At 31.5% G+C, this 22,392-nt stretch overlaps 2 protein-coding genes across 4 annotated transcripts; one reads left to right on the forward strand and one right to left on the reverse strand.

Moving 5' to 3' along the window:
* Positions 1–28: 28 nt before the first annotated feature.
* LOC130628736 (cysteine-rich secretory protein 2-like) lies at positions 29–20,304 on the reverse strand. Of its 2 annotated transcripts, none has more exons than XM_057441729.1 (7): positions 20,248–20,304; positions 3,295–3,349; positions 3,085–3,114; positions 2,187–2,439; positions 1,264–1,351; positions 869–1,019; positions 29–299 (listed from the first exon to the last, which is right to left on the reverse strand). In XM_057441729.1, exons 2-7 carry the CDS (start codon positions 3,347–3,349, stop codon positions 160–162), a joined length of 717 nt encoding a protein of 238 aa, XP_057297712.1. In that variant the 5' UTR covers positions 20,248–20,304; the 3' UTR covers positions 29–159. The 2 variants fall into 2 exon arrangements, with proteins under 2 accessions (XP_057297712.1, XP_057297711.1); XM_057441728.1 differs by lacking the exon at positions 20,248–20,304 and adding an exon at positions 6,087–6,185.
* LOC130628737 (uncharacterized) lies at positions 15,288–22,119 on the forward strand. 2 transcript variants are annotated; one of them, XM_057441730.1, is made up of 7 exons: positions 15,288–15,398; positions 16,743–16,791; positions 18,515–18,538; positions 18,704–18,944; positions 19,439–19,523; positions 21,240–21,396; positions 21,968–22,119. In XM_057441730.1, exons 2-7 carry the CDS (start codon positions 16,743–16,745, stop codon positions 22,093–22,095), a joined length of 684 nt encoding a protein of 227 aa, XP_057297713.1. In that variant the 5' UTR covers positions 15,288–15,398; the 3' UTR covers positions 22,096–22,119. The 2 variants fall into 2 exon arrangements, with proteins under 2 accessions (XP_057297713.1, XP_057297714.1); XM_057441731.1 differs by lacking the exon at positions 15,288–15,398 and adding an exon at positions 16,595–16,678.
* Positions 22,120–22,392: the final 273 nt, after the last annotated feature.

Genomic DNA, 22,392 nt, shown 5'->3' on the forward strand with positions numbered 1-22,392 from the left:
TATTCATTTATAGAGATTGAAGACAAACTTGTATTTTATCTCAATGCTTTATTAGTAATACAAGGCTAATCCTACAATGCCAGATAAAGTGATTTCTGGTATTTCAAATTGATTCTCTTGCATCGACAATTGTCTAACATTGTAAGAAAAATAACAAGTTTAACATGCATTACATGTTGCAGGACAATTGGCTTCATTCAACGATCGGAACGGTCCTCCGCAGTACTGTGCAGGATTCGTGGCAAGGTAACTACATTGCCCGATCGATTCAGCTCGATCAACGCACGACGAAGGAGAATCTGCAAGGAAAAAAACAAAATACAGGCTTTTCTTTTATAAGAACGTCTTAATTTTCAGGTAAAGCTGGATGTGCATTTTTCACACTTTTTCAGCCTGAAATGTTCTAGTTTGTGTTTTGCTAATAATAGGTATATATAGGAAACGTTTGACCAAACTTACGAATGACAAAATTAGTTAAAGGATTGGGAGGAACAGATTATTTTAATGTATTTATATATGTACACATTTATATTACTAAAAAAGAAAGTGCTCGGGAATAAAAGTTTCTTAGTAATTCTAGAGTGACATTATTTTGTTTTATAATCAGTCAGGAAATTCAAGCTGAACACGTTTTTCATTTGTTCTTAGTTTTTCTCATCACAAACCTCAATAAAAGTTAGAAAAAGTCACAAAATTGTGGCGGACAGAAACGGAAAAATTTTTAAGTGTAAGGGAAGAATTCCAAGGTAGCCGATCAAATTTTAGTATTTTTGTTATTCTGTTCCGTGTTGCTCTTGAGTAAAAAATTCAGCTAATAAATCTCATTGACTATAATTTTTTTTTCTACTTTTTGTCTTATTTTACTTACTTTTCAAGGGAAGCACATTTGCAAGGAGGGAAGCCCCATTGTAATCATTTCCTTGTGGAGAGTAGCGACATACGATGTATGTTCTTCGGATGCTGCCGATTTCTGCATACGCACCTCCACACCCTACAAGTGTTGTAGATTTCCATAATACCTAAAAACAATGATGTGTTTCTTGTATTCATTTTAAATCTAAAAGTGTTGCAGTCAAGCATTCGCTTCGAAATGCTTGATTTCATCCTGGAATTCTTTGTCTGCATTTAGTGTAGAACATATTTGTTACGCGCCAAAAAATTGTGAGTCGACTGCATATTCTTATGATAACACCCTAGTCTAGCGCAATAAAAAAGGGTAGCCTATGTCGTTGTTTAGGTAATAAGTTACCTAATTAGCATTACCTGTGTCACGTGACCGACCAATCTATTGTCAGCTGAAAACATCCAATCACGGTTTTCCAAATTACCAAGTAAAGCCCATTCAGCATACCTAAATTTAACAAAAAAAATTGTACAAACGGGAAGGTCATTGTCTCAATTTAGTGGGTTGTTTTGTAGTAATTTTAAACCAAAGTTAAACAAAGTTTTCTAGGATAGGGGAGGCTATTTAGCTAGCTCACGTTTTAGCTTTCAATTATAATAATGATCTCAGGTAGCTAACGTTATAGAGACCAAGGACAAACCGCATAAATTAAGTCAACTAGATTTTCAATCTCATGAATGCATTTAATTCGTTTATGACTTTAGCTGTAAAACGAAAGCAACTCGGAATACCTTATCTTAACTGTGGATAGTTAAAAACAAGTTAGAAAGAAAGTAATACAAAAGTTTTAAAAGACATAAAAAATGTAGCTATTCTTTGTCATTATACCTTGCTATGGTTTTGGAAAAGCTGGACGGGAGTTAATACGTCAAGTAAGATACGAATATAATGCTGTTTTAATTAAGTAAATCTTTCGTTTTCAAAGAAACTTGCGTGATTTCAGCACGCATACAGACAGAAAACGGTACTGTGACATCGAGTAGTCGTAGCCTGTAGAGATTTCCTGAATCACTATTACGGGTAACCTTGTTCCCCAGTTAGCATGATGTCACTGAATTACTCTGTGAAAGAGGGGGGAGTACTTAGCCTCAGAAAATCCTGCGACAAACATCAGTGAATCCAAGGACGCACTATGGTTTAAAGAGTCCTTAAAAAGAAAGATTTGTTCCCACCCTCGCTATTGCCCAGACTGAGAAGTATTAAAGCCAGAATTATTACGAAGAATAATTTCACATAAGTTTTTTAAATTAAATTCTTCGTTTAGAAAAATAATAAAGCTTACCATTGTTGCATTGCTGGTCCAAGATCACGTGCAATGCCAGATGATATGTCGGAACTACCAACATATATATTTTCACCCTCTTCTACACTTCCAGGATTACAAGGGTGTTGACTTGGATCAAGATTCTCCCGGAACATTCTAATAGCACAATTTTTCGCATTTACGGCTTGTCTAAAGCCTTGTTTAAGGTCTGGAGTATCGATATGAAGTCTGCGTTTTTCATTATGAGCATTCAATGTTTTAGCTGCCTCAACTAAAATTGAAAAAACATTTACATTGTGAGTTAAATGAGTAGATACTGTAATTAGCTATAATCAGGGAGACCAAACCATAACATTAGCAAAAAAATATTTATTTTTGAAGCCTTCATACGTTACTGGTTAAATTACATAACGTCTAAAAGTCTTTTTTAAGGTCAAGATATTCGGTATTGAATATGTAAAGACTTGAAAGATTCAAAGCTCCTTGTAAAAAAAATACGGAGTAATCTTTACGTTTTCGAATTCTTGAGTAAATATAAATCTCATTTTTTTAATTTTCGATCAATGTTTTTAGATACATATATTTCTTTTACGTTTTACTTATAAACAACATGCACTTTTTTGGAAATGAAAAAAACATGACAGGACAGCTTCCGGAAAGGGCTCAAAATTCGTAAAAGAAGGTTTGTCTAAATATAATGTAATTAAACAAGAAATGCTAAGAATTGGCAGCATTTTCTTGACCTAACTATTCATGATCTGATACAACTAAAATAAAAATGGGACAGAAGGAGATTGAAGATTTAGGAAAATCCAAATGTTCATTTTTTCGTCCAGGTATGAACTCTAGTGTTTAAGCGACATATGTGTTCTGCAATAAAGAGATGGAAATTAAAAAAAGGTAAAAATATATTTACTTATCCACGACTCTTTTTCCATAACGCATTCTAAAGATAAGTAAAACAAAGTTAGAATATTATTTTTCAAAAACAGCACTTCGTTATTTATCCACAACTGCAAATCAAATATTTACCACTTTTAGCCTAACCTCATTTAATCATACGAGCCTACAGATTAATAACCTTATTCCACTGATTAGGACGAAAAAATTAAAACATAGTACTTACCAATAGCAGCAATGCAAATGAATGCATTTAAAAGTAAAGTGGTATAAAGTCCCATCTAAAGAAAATTGCTGCATACAAGACTTTTTCTATTACAGACAATGCCGTAAGATGCAATTGGGGTTATTAGGGGCAAACTATTCGTCCTTGTAAAAGGGGAGGAGAAAGCAACATTTCAAATGAAGTCTCTGGTCGTGGAACATTGTTGTTGTTGTCTTTTCTAGCAACATTAAAAAATGATGACAATTTGTTGTAAAAGACGTTTTTACAAGTAAATTCTTATAAAATATATGCTATAGAAATGACGCCAATCTTGTAAACCGCATTCATATGTACGTAAATTTTTATATAAGGGCTTACGGACTGGCTGGTGTTCATTCATTTTCTTACATTACGTAAAATATTTACGTACATGTGGCATGTCTTACGAAAATTACGTAAACCCTTCCGGAATTCCGTAAGTGATTACGTGGATTTCCTTGCGTGAAAAACTTTTTGGATGTAAGAAACTGTACGTAAGCAAAAGGAAGAAAAAAATAAGAAAATATTGCGCAATAGCATTCGATTCTATAATCGAACGTCTACAATTTAAAATCTTCAAACAAAGCTTAATCAAAAGTATAATCAAAATGTCCTTGTATAAGGAGGAAAAGAGCTCTCGATTGTCGTTTATACATACGTTGTTCTTTTTGGTAAGAGCCACGCAGATTTTCACAGAAAGAACATAAAGAAGAATGGCTGGAAAGCAGTTGCGAATGAACTTGATTTAAAAGATGACGGCGCAGTTGATAAAATTGATATTTGTTGAAAAAACAAAATTTTCAAAGAGATTTAGGTATATGTAAACAAAACAAAATTTTCGTGAGTGACAAAAGAGATTTACGTATATGTAAACAAAATTCTACGTAACAGGTGAACAAAACCTCACGTAAGGAGAGACTTCTTACGTAAAATTTTCCATTAGCCCTTGCGTAAAATTATACGTGCATGTGGATGCGGCCTAAAAAACTACAGAGTGTTTACGAACTGTGAGGGAGCAAAATACACTGTTCTCACGTGCCATTTAGTCTTGTATTCATTTTAAATCTAAAAGTGTTGCAGTCAAGCATCCGCTTCGAAATGCTTGATTACCGGTCTTCATCCTGGAATTCTTCGTCTGCACTTGGTGTAGAACATATTCGTTACGCGCCAAAAAATTGTGAGTCGACTGCAATTTCTTATGATAACACCCTAGTCTAGCGCAATAAAAAAGGGTAGCCTATGTCGTTGTTTAGGTAATAAGTTACTTGATTTAAAAGATGGTATAAGTCATTCCGTTGCTACGTGTTTCATTTCCTTTCTTTTTTTTTTTTTTTGACGACGAAGCAGTTGAAAAAAGTGATATTTGTTGATCGCTGCCATGCTGAATAAACCAAAACAAAATTTTCAAAGAGATTTACGTATATGTAAACAAAATTCTACGTTACAGGTGAACAAAACCTCACGTAAGGAGAGACTTCTTACGTAAAATTTTCCATTAGCCCTTGCGTAAAATTATACGTGCATGTGGATGCGGCCTAAAAAACTACAGAGTGTTTACGAACTGTGAGGGAGCAAAATACACTGTTCTCACGTGCCGCCTACGCACCCCTTGCTTCCTATTTCAAAACACTTATTGCTCATTCCCCTGGTCACGTAGAGACTATATTGTTTAACGAATTCAACTATCAGATTAAAGCAAAAAAGTAGAACTGCTAGCCCTACATTCCATATTTTCATATAGATATAACTAGCAGTGAGATAACTGGAAGTTATATCATCATCATCAAGAAAAAAGTTTTAACACAAGTGTTATTAGCACTGTTTTTTTTATACGTATTTTTTGAAAGATATTGTTTCAATAACGCGTTGCATTGATTGCAATGGATAATAGAATGTTGTTGATACTTTAAAAACGGTGTAATTTGAAAACTATTTACTGATTTCGTTGGTGGTCGAATTAATTATTATTAGTAATTAGATATTCTTTAGAGTAAAGTTACTTTCTGATAAAACCCCGTGTTGCTTTTTAATCTCTTATACTTCAATGCATTTTTTCCAAATAGTTAGTCTTTGAAATTCCATTCCATTTTAAATACAAAACAGGAAACATGTTCGTTCAATTATTTATTGGTATAAAAGCAAAATAATATATACACTAATATATTTATTGTTTTACTTAATAATATTCCCATTTGGAGGAGGAACAACATATAAATGACTGTAATATTAAAAGAAACATCTAAATGTAAAACCAACTGTACTGAGATCTATATATGATTGCAACATGTTTCTATAAACACTATTAGTGGTTTCTTCCTGTTATCACAATATAAGTGAGGTAATACCCTTTATTTAATCGAGTGTTTTTGCTTAGTTGTTTTTGTTTTTAGTGCAAGGGTACGTTTTTTTAAGAAATAAAACGTGATGCATTGAGAGATAATGTTATAGTTGGTCCTGACTTTATTGAAACAATATATTCTGTTTGTGTGAATCATAATTTTAATCATAAGGTAAAACTGCGTTTTTTTCCTGTCCGGATTCCTAAAAAAAATATCTCTAGAAAAACGGTAAGCGGCTTTTTTAAGTGACAATTATGCGCAAAACTCCTTTTTTCCCACCTCTGAAGTTACACCAAGACCTCACTAAAATTGGCTTTTATTTTAAGAAAAATACATACCCAAGATGATTTGTTTATTTAGGGCTTTATCCAAAAGAAAGGTAAATCCATACCCAAACGAAAACTTTATAATAATATTACTAATAAAAGCTCTGACCTTCAAGTTTGGGAACTCTTTCTTACAGGATCAAAATGTTTCGACCAACACCGACAGACACAGACCATCGACGAACAATGTTTTAAGAGTCGTGTTTCTGAGGGTTTATATTTTAGTTGTATTGCAAACAGTCGGACAAAAGACTTTTACTTTGGATTGGAAGCTCTCTGCAGGTGAAGGAAAAAATGTGTGGTTTTATCAAATATTTTGTTGAAAAAGGTGTAGCCTAAATTGTTTTTTAAACGACATGACAATTGGTTGCCAAGGAAATTTCAGGATATACAAAACTCTCGCTGGTATACTGTTGGTCTTTGTTTTGTTTTAATAAAAGAAATCCATGGTTTGTTATCTAGCAATCATGAGATAGAACGTTGTGACTCATAACAACCCAGAGAGATAACTCCATGTATTATGACGTGTATGCTGGAGAGGAATAATAATATGTAAAAAATATATTGCAAGGTGCAATTATATAGTTATATATACTTTATATATATATCCTGAAAAAGATAGGGAATATATTTAATTGTGCCACATGTTAAATAATGAATTATTCATAAAAAAATTTCCTGTTCAAATTAACTTTTTATTGGGTGCAAAAAATGTTTTTATTGGATGTCTTGCTAATAACACGAGTCAGTTTGTAATAAAATCCTTGTTTCCAAAACCAAAGAAAAAATATTAATCTTTCCTATGCATGTCTGAACTGGAAAAATCTTCCAAATATTTCTCTTTTTGCTTCCGTTTCTTATAGTATATTGGCTCAAAAATTAATTAATGTTAAAATTGATCATTTTAATTTTAACTCATGACATACCAGGACAAAACAAGTTTTAAAAACTCCATTCATGCTGTCAGGAGGACAGTATATTTCACAAAATTATTTCCTAGGATGAAAAAGGTGTCTTGAGATATGATATTTCATAACGATGCATTATAAAAAAATCAAATACATTGATATACAGATAATCACATAACGCCTCAAAAAAATAGTCAAATTGTAACTTTACTAAATATAATTTTTTTAATTTCCAAAACATTTTCTTATAACATGCTTTGAGAGTATATGGATATAGTTATTTCACAACGAATGTTTTTATAACATGAAGGTGTGGTGTGATGACAAAAGTCACTGCTCCCAAAAAGGCCCATACGTTTTACTGCTATCTCCACTTTGTCATTAAAATTAAAAGAATGTAATTTGAGGTATTCTGTTTGTTCTATTTTTCGTGCTTAATTATATTTGCACAAAAGCTTTTTCACCACAACGAAATGAAAAAAACGAGGGGAAGTCTCAAAATTGGGAATTTATTTCTTCTTTAATCACCATCTACGATAACATTTAGCGTTTTTAATCTTCTTTAATGCAACGAACATTTCTTAGATATCTCGATTCCTTGAAACAGTAATGAATGCAGACTTTGATTAATAAAAATAAGAAGAAAGAAGATAAAAAAAGAGAATTGTTGTTATTTGCGAAATATTTTCTCTTAGAAATAGGGTGATTTTTAATTTTTGCGAAGCTCGTACAATTTGTAAAACTTTTGACCGCGAAAGTTTCTACCCCGCAACTATTGTAAAAGTTTCGAACTTTGCTATTTTTTCCTGCTATGTTATTTGTAAAGAAATTTGAACTTGCGTAAAATACATTGACATTTCTATATACGACATCTGATACGCTTGTCACGTGCTCGGTCAAACTTGTTATTCCAGACTTAATAACAAACCAATTTATTTTATGCTGTGACCTCGACGCAAAATTTTTTTTGCGAGGTGAAATTCTTATACTGTAAAGAGCAAACAAGGATCACTGCTAAAATATATTTAACTAGTTGTCACGCGCCGTTAAATAATCCACTTAAGAAGAAAACACTGGAAGAAATAGTTGTTTTTTAAAAATTTAATGATGTCAGGATTATACGTTTTTCAGAAAATTTTATTCCTTCCAAAAAAAGTCAAAAAACGTCAAATCTTTTGATGAAGGAAAAATGTCATAGCCATGAAGAATTACTGATAAAAGCACGCTGAAAAAGTGATAAGAAGGAAAACATTCGAACTGACATCACACAACATTCGATTTGTTATCGATTTGATCAGGTGGCGTTTTTAAAAACATTAGCGGAAGTAATCTAAAATTATAAAGTGGTTTGTGATAAAACAAATCCTGTATTCCAAGTATATTGCAACCAGTATTGTTTCGTAAATTCCCTATTATGTCAATAAGGAATCAGTGATTTGATGAAATTGTCGATACAATAACTAGGTAAATTCGTGTGTGCTAATAGCATTATTTCTATATCTTTTTTTTGTTCGTGGAATATACATACCATAATACTAAATAACAGGAACAAACAACGAGAATATTTAAAAGCAATTTTTTAGTTTGTAGCGAGTAGTTCATATAATGGTTTGTTTACTTGCAATTTTCAAATTTAATTTGTCATACAATCTAATTATTATCATTTGGTAATAATATGGGATAATAGCATGTATCTGCCAAACACTGGGTCGTTTTAACCCTATTCGGTCCGGGGTTTTTCGAACATACTATGACCGGGGGGGGGACGGATTCCGCCCCCCCTCAATAACTTTTCATAGGATTGTTCAAATTGAATCAAACTTGGCACACTTATAGTACGTCATAAAAGGAACAAAATGGCGCCAATAAACTTTTGCTTGCGTCAGCACATTTTCTGTGACGTCATCAGAAGCTTGAAAATTGTCAAAAATGCCACTATCTGCTTAAAATATAATTACTTTCGTTCTAGAGCGAATTTTTACATTCTGTTTAAAGTTTCTGAAAGCTAAATAAAAGTTATTTAACATATCTTCCGATTTTTACATGGATCGGATAAAAAATTGCCAAAAATTGCCCGAAAATCCGTTTTTTTTCCAACTTTCGGGTGAAATCCGACAAAATCGGGAAATCGGATTAGTCACGTGTTCAAATTATTCAAAATGATTCTTCTTGATGAAATAAAGTTGTGTTGCAAATTTCAAGTTCTAAGGATAATTCTAACAGGAGTTATTATATTTTCCCCATTATAAGGATTTCATAGAGATTTTTAGGGGTAGTTTCGAGTAATGGCCAATATCAAAGCCTCTGAAAGGTATGGGACCTAAAAAATTAGCATGAAGGTGTCTAATAGATAAATGTTGAAACTCAGTAAGTATCATAGCCATATAACAAAGCAATCAGGAGTTATTAAAAAAAAACTGTCAGGGGGGGCGGAATCCGCCCCCCCCGGACCGAATAGGGTTAATGGGTTGTTTATTATTCTGAGTGTAAAATGAGCTACGTAATAGCTAGCTTTGTGTATGATAATAACTGGCTGGTTGACTTGTTTCAAACAAACATAAAATTTCAAGCTGCTATCCTGTGTCTCCAGTTATTGCCTTTTTTAAACATCTGTAAAAATAATATTATCCAGGCTTACTGACAGTGCTTTCAAAACTGTAGTTGACCTATTGTGGGAGTGTCTTACCCTGTTTCTTTCCAAGCCAGACAACAAGAGTAGTTTTAGAAGTAATTAAAATTCACATTTCACACATTTTAAATTTCAGAATTAGGATACTACTTTGACTTTCTTTTCGTTGTGGTGCAAGTTGGACTTAATCTTTTCTTAGAATGTTGTTGCATATTTTTGCCACGATTTAAGTTCCTATCCTACAATCCTGGGAATAATATTGTCTGTTTTTCATACAGCATCAGTTAGCCAGTGCTCTGCAGCCAGGAGGCTGCAAAAGTTCTACTTTGGCAGAAGTGTAGGCCGAGTTACGTACGTCGAAAATGCGCTAGCTGCACTTTCCACAATCTCCGCATTGTGTAACAATCCACCCAAGCACGCGGAAAAGTCCGAAATATGGTGCAATTGGAGTTTGCTGACGTCAGCAAAAATTACCAAACTTTAAGATTTGGGATCTAACCAAATAACTTAAGATCCTAGTTCTAAGTCCGCTGTAAATATTAACGTGTGAACTTTGTAGTTCCACCTATTTTTCCACCCATTTTATTATGTCCAGGGTTGTATGTGGTACTTGGTGAAATTTTGTTTTTTGAGAATTATAATCTAAGTATTTCTTCAGGCAAATCAGTGATCTTGCTCGGTCACAACATTTTTTTCCTTCGAAGGATCACTTCACAAAGCAGTTTAAAAAATTGTTCTTTAAAAAAAAAATGGTTACTCGAACGGTTCTGACGTACTACCTAGAGAGAAAAGAATTCGCAACTGTAAAATTTTGTGCACAGTTGTTGTCATGTCAATTTTTAACCATAATCTGTAAAAACAATGTAAAAAGTTTTTTTGTGAGGTCAAAAACAGAATTTTTGGTTTTATATTTTTACAAATCGACACTAAGAAAGAATTCCATAATTTAAACAATTCCGCTAAATTAGTTTTAATGCTTTTATGTATATATCAGCGAAAAAACAAAAAAAATGTAAGGACCTGGTTATAAGGAACATTGGGAATGAGAATTTGGCAAAAATTAACTACGTTTACAGCTTAAATTCATACCTTCTTATAAAAAAAGTTATAATTTGTTTTATTTTCCTTTTACTCGGTAAAAACTTTTTCTTTTTCTATATATGGCGATTTATGATCCTCTATCAATTGATATTACTTACAAATTACAAGAGGTTAACCATTACAATGCTTGATACAAATATATAAGTATTGACAGTCGGCATGAGAGAGATGATAGTGAAAGAGAGAGCGTGACAGATTTATAATGACAATCTAAAATTATTACTTTTTATTGCATACCAAAAAATGTTGAAAATGCTTTGTTGTATGCAGTTAAGCTACATCCGCAACCCTGGAAAAAATGTTTAAGTAAAATGTGATAAAAAAATCAAGCCTTATTATTCTTGATGTTATATTCTCTTTACTGTCCTCTCCCCTTGCCGAATCAATGTTACTTTTTCTCTAGCTAAGGCTCCTGGGGTAACTCACCAGCCAAGCATATTCGATATTAATATAGATTTTTGGGACTTATACTTAAATCAAAAGATACACACTTAAAATCGGCAATACCTTAAGTTTTTTGTGACACTATCACTACGAAAACGATCTGTATAAATGTGTTAACTACGATTTTGTGAACCAATTAAAAGCTGTAAAAGTCAACATTTTGTTCTTACATTCTTCAAACTTGCATGTAAGCAACTAGCATCCTAAAATTTGCTCATAACTAATCTTGTTTCTTATGTTATTCTGCATTTTCGCATGCATATTTAGCGGAACCAAATGGATATGGAAACAGATCTATTGGAAATCAATTCAAAATAAAAATATTTACAAAAGGAAAGCGCCTCTGAACTAGAATGACTAGAAATTTTAAACAATAGTTAGAAATATGTTCCATGTCACTTTGTATCCTGTTGACGTCTGAAAAACAGTTTTGTCATTCAATATTCCTGTTTTCTTTTGTTAGTAAACCTTAGTAAATAAGTAAATTGTTTTAAGTAAATATTATCCCACAGAAAAGTAAAGAAACCGTAGGGTACTGTGTACCTCATGATAGCTAATACATGTTTATTGTCAATTGAATTAAATCATTTCAGCATATTACACGCTTTTATAAGGAACATTTATAAGGAACATTTTATTAGAAACACGAGTCTCAATACTTTTAAAAAAAACGAAGCTACTTTAGAGAAACAACCCAGTCTAAATTAGTAATTAAAGTAAAAAAAAGAAAGAGAAAAAATTAGGGATTAAAGTGAACAATGGTTCTAGAGATATCACACTCTTCTAGTAGAGCGTTCGCTCCAGTGTTTAATGTGGGGAGTTTTTGAAAAACAATTGTTGAAAAATTAATCTCTGACACTTCTCCAAGAATGTATAAATGTAACAACGCAGGACGATTCATTGATGATTTGGGTGCAATAAAAATGGAAAAGATTTCCTAACATGTCATAATATACTTACATTCTGGAACTGCAACTGAAGGTAGAACATTATGGAACTAAGGCTGTATTTTTACATTTTCACATTGAAATAGTTGACGGTGCTTTTATATGTAAATATTTTGACAAAAGGGATAAGTTTCTATTTTATATATATTTTCTGGTCTTTTACGAATTGACTGATGTTGCTTAATAGTCAAAGACTTTATTTCTAGGAATTCTATACTCTTTGCTAAAATGATAAAACAAGGAGGAAAGGACCATTTTTCATTCATCATCTACTGCTGGACAGCTATTATGATTCAAATAAACTGCTGACCAGGTCGGTATACAAAGATTTCTTCGATTCTGTGTGTCGATTTTGTCTGTGTGGTGACAATTACAAATTTCTTTTCTCATCTATACACACCTGATGCTTGACATTTGTAGATTTTAATTTCTATATTTATAATACTATTATGTTGGAAATTTCCATATTACAACTTACTTTATAACTGTTTCTTTAAATCGCACCTTGATTATTCTTATGATCGCTGAGAGCTGACATATGATATAAACATATCAAATCCTTTTCTGACAATTTTCATCAATTATACCAACAACAACACATACTAATGGCAGTGGGAATTAATTACTCCCGCTGGGTGCTCAGTGTAATCAGAGTTGTTTAGAGCTAATTACTTAAAACAGTTGCACAAATATCTACTGATAAGTCATAAGTGTATATCTGCCTAATATCATATTTCCCCCTGCTTTTCTTAAAGAATACAATAACATGTTAAGGTAAATATTAAATTAATATCATGTCCATTTAGGATGCTAAAAACATTTTACTTTTTGTGGTTTTCAGAAAACGTTGTTGGTACTATATATTGAAGAAGGTGTGTGCAAGAAAAATGAAAAATCTTAATTAGTTGATCACTTTTTGAAATAATTTTAATTTCTCAGCGTAAGTTTTTAGGGTTTTTGTTAGGTTATAAGTATATTTCGCCGTTATATAAATGTTACAGGTTAAAATATCTTGTAATATATACAAAAATGGCCGGAGCAAAAAGAAGGCGCAAATTGCCTTATCACTAAGCCCCGTTGTTAAGCAAAAAGAAAGAGAGAGTTAAAATAATACTTAATAATAAATCAATGTTATAACTATATGTATTCCATAAAAAGACTAGTTGAGTTTACAAAGGTCTATGTGAGAGTTTGCATCTAAAAATATTTACAAATGTCTATAAGATCAGTCGTTAATAATTTTGATTTACATTTTTCTTGAAAATATTAAGAGTTGAGTTTGTTTTAATATCATCAGATAAAAATTTATTCTATACGTATGGTCCCCTATGTCTAATTAAAAACGTCCAAGATTTTAATAAAATCTTTGGCACTTCATAATTATTTTTTGAACATCTAGTATCATATTTATGTTGTATTAAACTAAATTGGTTAGTAAACAATTTTGGTGTTATGTTTTGTTTCATCTTGTACATGAAAAGTAAAACTTCATGCATATTTAATTGATAAATGTTCAAAGTCCCAATTTGAAGAAATAAGTGTTGTGTTGGTGCATATCTGTCTAAACCAAAAATTATGCAAAAAGCATGTTTTTGTTTATTATACAATTTTTTTAATTTATTTACATTGTTACTTGCCCAGGAGATATTACAATACGTTAAATAGCTGTGTATAAAAGAAAAATATAGGTTCTTTAAGCAATGGAAATTTAAGTATCGTTTGGCCTTATAAAATATCCCTAAGAGATTTTATTTTCAAGGGTTTGTATACGTTTCTTCTCACCTTATGTTTACTTTATTAATTTTAAGAGATGGTAGTTTGAGTGGAATATTATCAGTTTTGTAGTGGTTATAGAATAACACATATTTAGTTTTACTTATATTAAGTGAGAGTTTATCTGCTTTTAACCATTCGTTTATATGCGCAAGTTCTTGGTTAGCTGTTTTAAGTAAATCGACAATGTTAGTATGGGAGTAAAAAAGATTAGTATCGTCAGCAAATAGGAAAACCTCAATATTTTAGAGGAATTGTGTGAGTCGTTAATGTAGATTAAAAACTGTAAGGGTCCAAGAATGGATCCTTGTGGAACACCGCACTTTATTAGTTGAAAGAGCGTCAATTTATCGTCGTATGCTAATCATTGTTTTCGGTTAGTCAAGTAATTTGTAAACCATTTCAAATTGTTGTTTTGCACACCATAACATTTTAGTTTGGATAAAAGAATATTATGATTTACAATATCAAAAGCTTGAGTCCATAAATAGAAGTTAAATACGTGACATGTAGGAACAGTTCTAAAATCGCAGTCTGCACTTTCCATTTCTGGGTGGAGAAAGTAACTGGAACAGTGGCTTCTTCTTCACGCTGTTCCTGAGATCAAACATATATAATATCAGCCTGTGTTCACAGGATGAGAAAATCTACTTCGCCTGAGCAGATTGTAGAAAATATTAAATTGCTCTACAGAAGCCAACTAAAGGTTACCGAATAAGCGCCCCTCTCTTTCCCTTTTTAAGATTTAATAATATTTTATCCCCTGCCCTGATTTATCCTTGTTAGTTTTAATTTTTTTTTTATTTGAAGGGGACTGCGTGAGGACTATAATTTCATTTTTATTTTTCTCACTCCCTCTATTTAGTCTTTAGACCCTTCTTTCTCATTCGAACTTCTCAACACCCGAATTTATGTCATATAAATATATGACGCATGCAACGGCTATTAAGTTTTTGAATAAAGCTCACTAAAAAATTAATTCAAAAAACAGTTTATATATTTATATTTGTCCAATTCTCTGAAGGCATTTACCTTTCGTAGTATTAAAAATACACAAAATTATATTACAGCTAGGACACTGCTGTTTTTTTCCTGTGTTTTTTACTTATTTTCCTATTGCCATAAGAATTTAGTTAGCATGTATATTTCATTTTCATAATGTTTAAAAACTCTATTCTGAAAATTTTAACCCCTACATGAGTTTGTTAGTGTTAATTATTTGATCTAATTTATGTATATTAGTTTATGAATGCAACTTTTTATTATGATGACACTCAGTTTATTATTTTTATTCTAATTTTTATTTGCATGTTATATTTCTTGCTTGTGAAATTACATTCTTATGAAAAAATCAAACCGGTGCCAAGTAACAAATTTTGGTAGAACTTTCTTCTTACTTGGTAAACAACATACCCTAGCAAAGGAAGACGAACATGATGTGTTTTTTTCGTATCAACATCGTAATCAATATTATGTTTGCAATCTGAATAACTCGCTCTTTCGGCACCTTTTTGATGTATTTCATACGTAGTATATAAAGGAATTATTTTGGGATGAAAGTGTAATTACCTTAGACACTTGAACTCGACGTTGAATTAAAGAGTGTTTACATCATAAAGGTAAGACAGACGTAATAATTATTATTTGAGACTAGTCGTAAGCGTGTGGCAAACCAATAGGCATCATCAAAAGCATATCGCATTTACTAGTTCGGTCAAAACTATTTTGTGCATTTTCAACACGAAATCAGCCCGTGTGACAGACAGACAACGGCTATTACTATAGAGATTGGCTTTTTTTCTTGGTTTCTTTTTTTTTAACTTAATTAAGACTGTAGCTACATTACAACTGAAATTTAACAACTTGTTCAAGATTAAAAAATAACTACAGGCTGTTTGTTTTTTGTTTGTTTTTTTAGCGGGGGAGGGGACGCAAAGGGGGATACGTTGATTGGCCCTAAAGAGTGGAAAATTTAGCAAAATGTTCAGATCACCAATGCAATTTATATATATTTTTTCCAAATTATGAAGGGGGGGATTGCTTACTGTGGTACTCGATGCGGTTGCTACGAATCCTAAATGCTGCATTGACGTTTATATATTAAATTGATTAAATTAATGTTACTAAATTGATTGTGATTAAAAAACATTTTCATAAGTAGTTTTGAAACGCACGAATGATAAAAACAAATTTAATATATTTCACTGCTTGAAAAAATGTTTAAAAATAATGTCATTTCTTGAATACCAACATCTGCTTGTTTCCCAAATGAATTTTCCGCTTAGCATTGCTACATTCCCTTATTTGTGAGTCACCCTTAAAAAAGATCTTTCCGAATCGAATTAATTGTTGATGTTTTTATTAGATAAAAGATGGATAAAAAGGTACCCTTTGTGCTCTAGTTTTGACATCTCCAACGGCTACTGATAAAAAAGATGTTCTCTTTTTCCGTTTGTCTCACAAAGGGTATTCTTATTTAGCTTCAAAAGAGTGAAATAATTGCCTTTTAATAATGCACGGAGATGGATAATTGCCAAGGTTTAATATATACGAAGTTAATCTATCCTTAATATATGAAACGGTAGATGATAAAAATCATTCAAAATCATATTTGTTGATGAGTACAGCTTTGAATAATTAACTTTATTTTATAAAGAAATTTGAAAAATAGTGCTAAGAAGGATTGGTATTACCTTGCTAAAAATGGTAAATGGATATTGCGCATAAAATCTGTTTATTGCAAAGTGCGGCATTTCTCAAAACAAAATCTTAAACTTTAACTAATCAACTCTGGACTATAAATAGAAAAGAAATGAAAAATTTAATCAATCGAACTTTGACATAGCTAGACAACTTTAAACCTCAAGGTGTTTTTTTCCACGCTAGAGAGAAAAAGAAAGTAAGAATTCACTCTACTTTGACATGTGTGTCTGTATTTTTAATTTTAACTATATTTATTTTAGATGGCATATTTTTTGATTGGATGCCTAGTCGCCATGGTAATTGGAACAGGTATCTCTTAAAATCCTACATTGTTTTTTATTATTTTAAGAAAAACAGGACGCTGAAAATTTGCAAAAATATGTGTAGAATACACAGCTGTAAATATTTTCAACTTACCTTACAATCCTGTCACAATTTATGTTGCTATTTTGGTAAAGTTTGTTTAATATCATCACACATTGCAATCCCTCGACCGATCAAAATTTGTACTCCCATGACCTGTCACAATTTGTAATCCTTATATATCATACTTTATAATCTCCAATATATTTCTTAGATACAATACGCGTTTGAAAAGCTTTTTGAATTAGGTAGTGAAAAATTGTTTCATTTATATTTGCCATATTTGTTTGTTTTTTTTTTAACAAACGATTAATTTCGTCAGTAGAAACATAAGATTTTAAAAAAGCAAATGCGACATTCGAATTACCGAAATTGCATATTTCCCTAATATCAATGCACACCATTTTCATTGGAAAGTTTTACTACACAGGCACCCTTCTTTCTTTTGCTCCACATGCTTTTAAACCTAACTTTTTTCAATAACGTCTTAACAATAAGCTTGGGCTTTGAAATGCGAACAAGCAAGACATCTTAGAGTGTAGTGTTTGTATAGCGTATAATAAAATTAAAGACATTATCACGAAACTAGTTGCTGGTAACTTAGCAAATGAGTTGTTGGATTATTAACACTTTTACTTTACTTTTTATTATATTACCTTCTATAACTATAAACATCCCTATTTAAGTGCTCGTATCGAAAATATTCTTAAAGTACAAAGATCCTTAAAATACTGTTGAGTTCAGAAAAATGCGGAAACTTGCGTTTCTTCGATAAATTTAGCATATTCTGCTACTTGCAATGTAGTGGGTTCATCTGCTGCTCTTATATCAGGAACTGCGCATCAAATCTCGCTAGATGCCAGACAGTATGTTGTGATACGCAAAGTAGCTCTACTGCAATTAAACTACAACTGATTATACACATCACCCGTCATTATCAGAGGTCTGATAGAGGTAGAGCATTCTCAGCAGAGAATTGACAGTCGGACGTGCCATGATAAAAACCCGTTAATATGTTTTTGCTCACCATATCATCACATCTGTATGTTTTTAATAAAATTTCTTGAAGGTTAAGGGTTTGTTTTGGCCTCCAATTTTTAAGAGAAAAAGAAAAAAAATACTCGCCAATTAGACCTTTGTAGTTACCAGAAAATTACCTTTGACGATAAGTGAGGGAATCACTATTTTTCAAAAGACTGGTATGAAAGGTCAAATTTGATATCGTCTGTATAATAGTAACTGTAGACAAATCTATGACCTCAGATGTTAGAAATTTTTCAATGCATGTCAGTTTGAGTTGGCATTACAAGATTAAAAGTGGGGGTATTATTTATGAACAGATTTTATTCTATGACATAAAACTATTTAAATAGCTTTGCAGAAAGAAAATGAATAAATCTTATTAACTTTTTGCGTAACATGTCCTAAACAAACCTAAAAAAAAAACAGATAAAGATGGAAACTAACACATGAATCTCCCCACATATTCATGCTTGGTCCTTGTTTATTATCTCTATATTTTTATCGCGCATACGAATTTTTTATATTCGCACGAAACAGCAAATGGGATATATTTTCAACCACTTGTTGCAACGGAGGTATTCATGCGAAATTTCTTCTACCACCTGTTTTTTTTAATATTAATCCAATTCCTTTTTTCATATTTTAGAATGTGCAGTGACTACATTTACATGTAAGTATCTTAGTTTTTTATACCCAGTGAATATCACTAACTAGCTTTGCACAATAGTAGAAAGAGTTCCTACTTCGTAGGGGCGGAAATCTTTAATGCAAGCAATTGTATTAGGCAATTTATTAGTTTATTTGTTTATATTATATTCATGCCACTATGATGTAGTTTCTGGAAGTCAATCCGCTAATTTGCATAACGAGAAGCGAAACCTTCATATAAACACTCCACCTTTGAGCGGAGATTATGGTCTTGCAATTCAAGCTAGAGATTGTGCCAAAAGAATTCTCGAAGAAAACTTGGACGCAAGCACACATCCTTGTAACCCTGAAGCTCTCAACGTTGGAGAAAACATATATGTTGCAAGTGCATACGGCGAACCTCTGCTAGAAAATGCTATTAAGCCGTGGTATGTGCAAAACACGTACTAAAGTTTTTATATGAATATTTTTTTAAACGAATGGATGAGTTTGAGAATGTCTGCAAATCAGCAAAATTTCAAAGAAGAAATTTTACTGATATTTCAATTTCTCCAATAGGCGCAACAGACTACTTTTCTTTGACACTGAAATTTTTGTGGAATTCAATTTTTGTGTTTTTGCCACTCTTATAGATAGATGTTGGATAGCAAAAATTTGTAATAGATAGATGTTGGATAACAAAAATTTGTAATAGATAGATGTTGGATAGCAAAAATTTGTAATGCATTGTATGCTTAAAATATAAGAACAATTTTAGTCTAGACATGTGAAAAAATTAGAAAATCTTGAGCTGAAGACAACTTGCCTAGCTCTTATAAAAAAATTGTATTATATCTTGAGTTTGGATTAAATTGTTTAAATGTAAGGTAAGAACAGCGCTTCTTTCACATTATTTGTAGCGACTTGTTTTTTTTTTAATCAGGTATGCGGAGGTAAAAGATATTGATTTTTCCAATGATGTATGGGTTTTCACTGCTGATAACACAAAAGTTGGTCATGTCACACAGGTAAATGACATTATTACATGCTCTTTTGTTAAAAATCATTATGTGGGTACTCTAATCTATATTTTTTGCAAAAAATGGCGTTACCTTACGGTATTTCGTTTTTGCTAGTCCATTTTTGCGAGCGTTTTGTTTAATTTATTTTCGCGAATTTTAATCAAAAAAGATTAAAATTTTATAATTCGATTCATAAAACTAAATGATACTAAAATAGAAAATGCGTTTAATGCGGAAATAAATAATTATAATAGAATAAATTAAAAAATAATTTTTAATTTCAAATTCTTGACGTTTTGTGTGGACTTATTTTTGCGAATTTCGTCAAAAATCGCCAATATTATTACACGTAAAAATAAATTCTGATAAGGTAGCTTAATATCTACAGTGGAATTCTTCGATTTCACATCTCGAACTTAGTCCCTTTACTATACCAAGTTTTTCTTTATGTACCCGAACTTAACAAATGTCCCGAATTCCAGATAAACAAAGTCCACTATATACCTTAATAAATCAGTATAGACAACCTTTTAAAGTAGCACACATAAGCTCAAAACATACACCTCTATAAATCTAAAGCGTGAATGGTTCAGTTTTGGTGCTTTACAAAACATAACATGGTGAAAAATATAACAATTGACCTTGCCAATTCTTTCAGCCAATCAATTAATACTAAAGTAAAATTACATCACTTAAAAAATGAAATATTTAGAGTGAAAATTAAGCATACCGCAAATAAAAATCAATCTTCTACAATACACCTACTACTGTATGCTACAGTCACTTTTATATTTCTCCTACAAAACTAGAAGATTTTTATGATTCATTTTTATTTGCGTCATCTTGTAGTTTTTTTGTTTTTTTTGGAAACTTGCCAATGGCTGAGAGAACAAGTAAAAATTAATTGTTCTATAAATAACCTGGGGATTAAATTTGGAGTTCTTTTCCTGCCTTTTGTTCTTTCATAGATTTTCTCCATTTGTATTAAAAATCAAAAGCATGCACCGATTTCCGACAGGTTTCCGCTTAAATTATGACCTTTATGCACGCGAAAGTTAATACTTTTCAAAGGAATAACTTTTATAAATTTTTATGTAACTTCAATGAACAGATCAGGTGACTTCTCATTTATAGAGATTAATCTTAATTCCTGCCAAAAATAGTAGCAAAACACAAATACTTCACAATTACAACATAGAAAAATGACATATGCTTAAAAGTAAAAGCAACAAAACTGTCTTATCGTGAGTGGAAGAGACTGCACCTATCACTTTCCTTTCAAGCACGATTTAATTTAATAAACACAAAAACGTTTAGATGCTAAATGTAAAAAACACCAAAGAACCATTGTTCACAATTAGGCCTTTTCAAAATGCTTTCCGTTCAAAAAAAATCGATCAGATTTAGAAAAGTTGTTGCCACCCTTTCAAGATCGAAACTTTTGATTTGAAACTTTAAGAAAACAAACATTTACGTTTGGTTGTTTGGGCAAAGCGTGTTGTCGAGTGTAATTTCAAAGTTTTATTTTTGTCAACAATATTTTACCTATTCAAAATAAGACCAGCAGAAGAAAATCTCTAAATGCAACAAACGCAAAAATTCTTTTAGTAGCGCATATTATTTTCTTATTATGATTATTCTTATCATTATTATTTTATTTTTTCTACACTTTCGTCCATATAATATTTCCAACTATAATACCTCAAATGTTTGTTTCTTTAGATGTTGTGGGTTGCTTCCAGTGCGGTGGGTTGTGGTGGGGCTAAGAAACCAATCAACGGTTATGGAAAACACACAATTGTTATAATCTGCAGATATTCCCCAATGGGAAACCGCTATCAAGGAGATTTTTTACGGAATAATGTCAAACCTCCAAAAGGTAACATCTTTAAATATTAAAAAATATTAAAAAATATTAAAAATATTAAAAATTAGGTGTATTTACTTATCACAGTATTGAAATTTTTAAAAACGCTTCCCCTTCAGAAGTTTCTGAGTTTTTAGGGTAACATGTCAAAATTTTTGGCCGTTTGAATTTTGCGAATTAAATTTTAGTCTACCCTATACAAAATAGGAAAAAATTTGTAAATTTGCCCTGGATTTTTTTAAAAGTTGGAAAAATCGTTTAAATTGCAAGGGTCGCATTTTTTGACAGGTCTGCTCTATAGAATAATACACGTAATGCTGACATCAGCAATAGTTATCACATTTTGAAAGAAATAAGTTCGCTGTTAACATTGACAAGTGAACTTTGAAAAATAAGATTGCTTGAATTTAATATAGAAATAAATAAATAGAAATAATAATAAGAAACTATTTGTAACTTCGAAATTTGCCAACTTTTTTGCAATATTTTGTTTTGTTGTTTTGTTTTTTTTTGTTTTGTTTTTGTGGGGGGTGTAGATTACGTTCAGTTTGTTATTAATAATCGCTTTTAATTTTTGTTTTAGCTACAGCAACTGTTACAAACTGTGCGAACCAGGCTTTTTGTGTCTCGTATGCGGTTTCACATTGTACAATCGGCTCGTTTAAAGATCTAGTTAAATCCATGTGTCCAAAATTGTGTGGGTTATGTTAATGTTAATAAACAAATGCAAAGAAACTCATTCTTGTACCTATACCTTCCTTAGTAATTTTAGACTCGTCAATATAACTTGATAAAGCTACCCGTTTTCCTTTTTCTAACGAGAAATAATACTCGTAAGGCGATATTTTAAGGCCGGTACTTGTTCTTTCCATGAGAACGAGTGATATGGGAACTTAAGGCTTGCATCCGTCCAAAAACATTTAAGGAAAAAATTTCTAGGCTTTAAATTGATCTCAATAATACAGAAGCTTATTAGGGCCATGTCCACATTTTACTGATCAATGTTGT

This window comes from Hydractinia symbiolongicarpus, chromosome 15 (assembly GCF_029227915.1).
Source record: "Hydractinia symbiolongicarpus strain clone_291-10 chromosome 15, HSymV2.1, whole genome shotgun sequence".
NCBI classification, from domain to species: domain Eukaryota; kingdom Metazoa; phylum Cnidaria; class Hydrozoa; order Anthoathecata; family Hydractiniidae; genus Hydractinia; species Hydractinia symbiolongicarpus.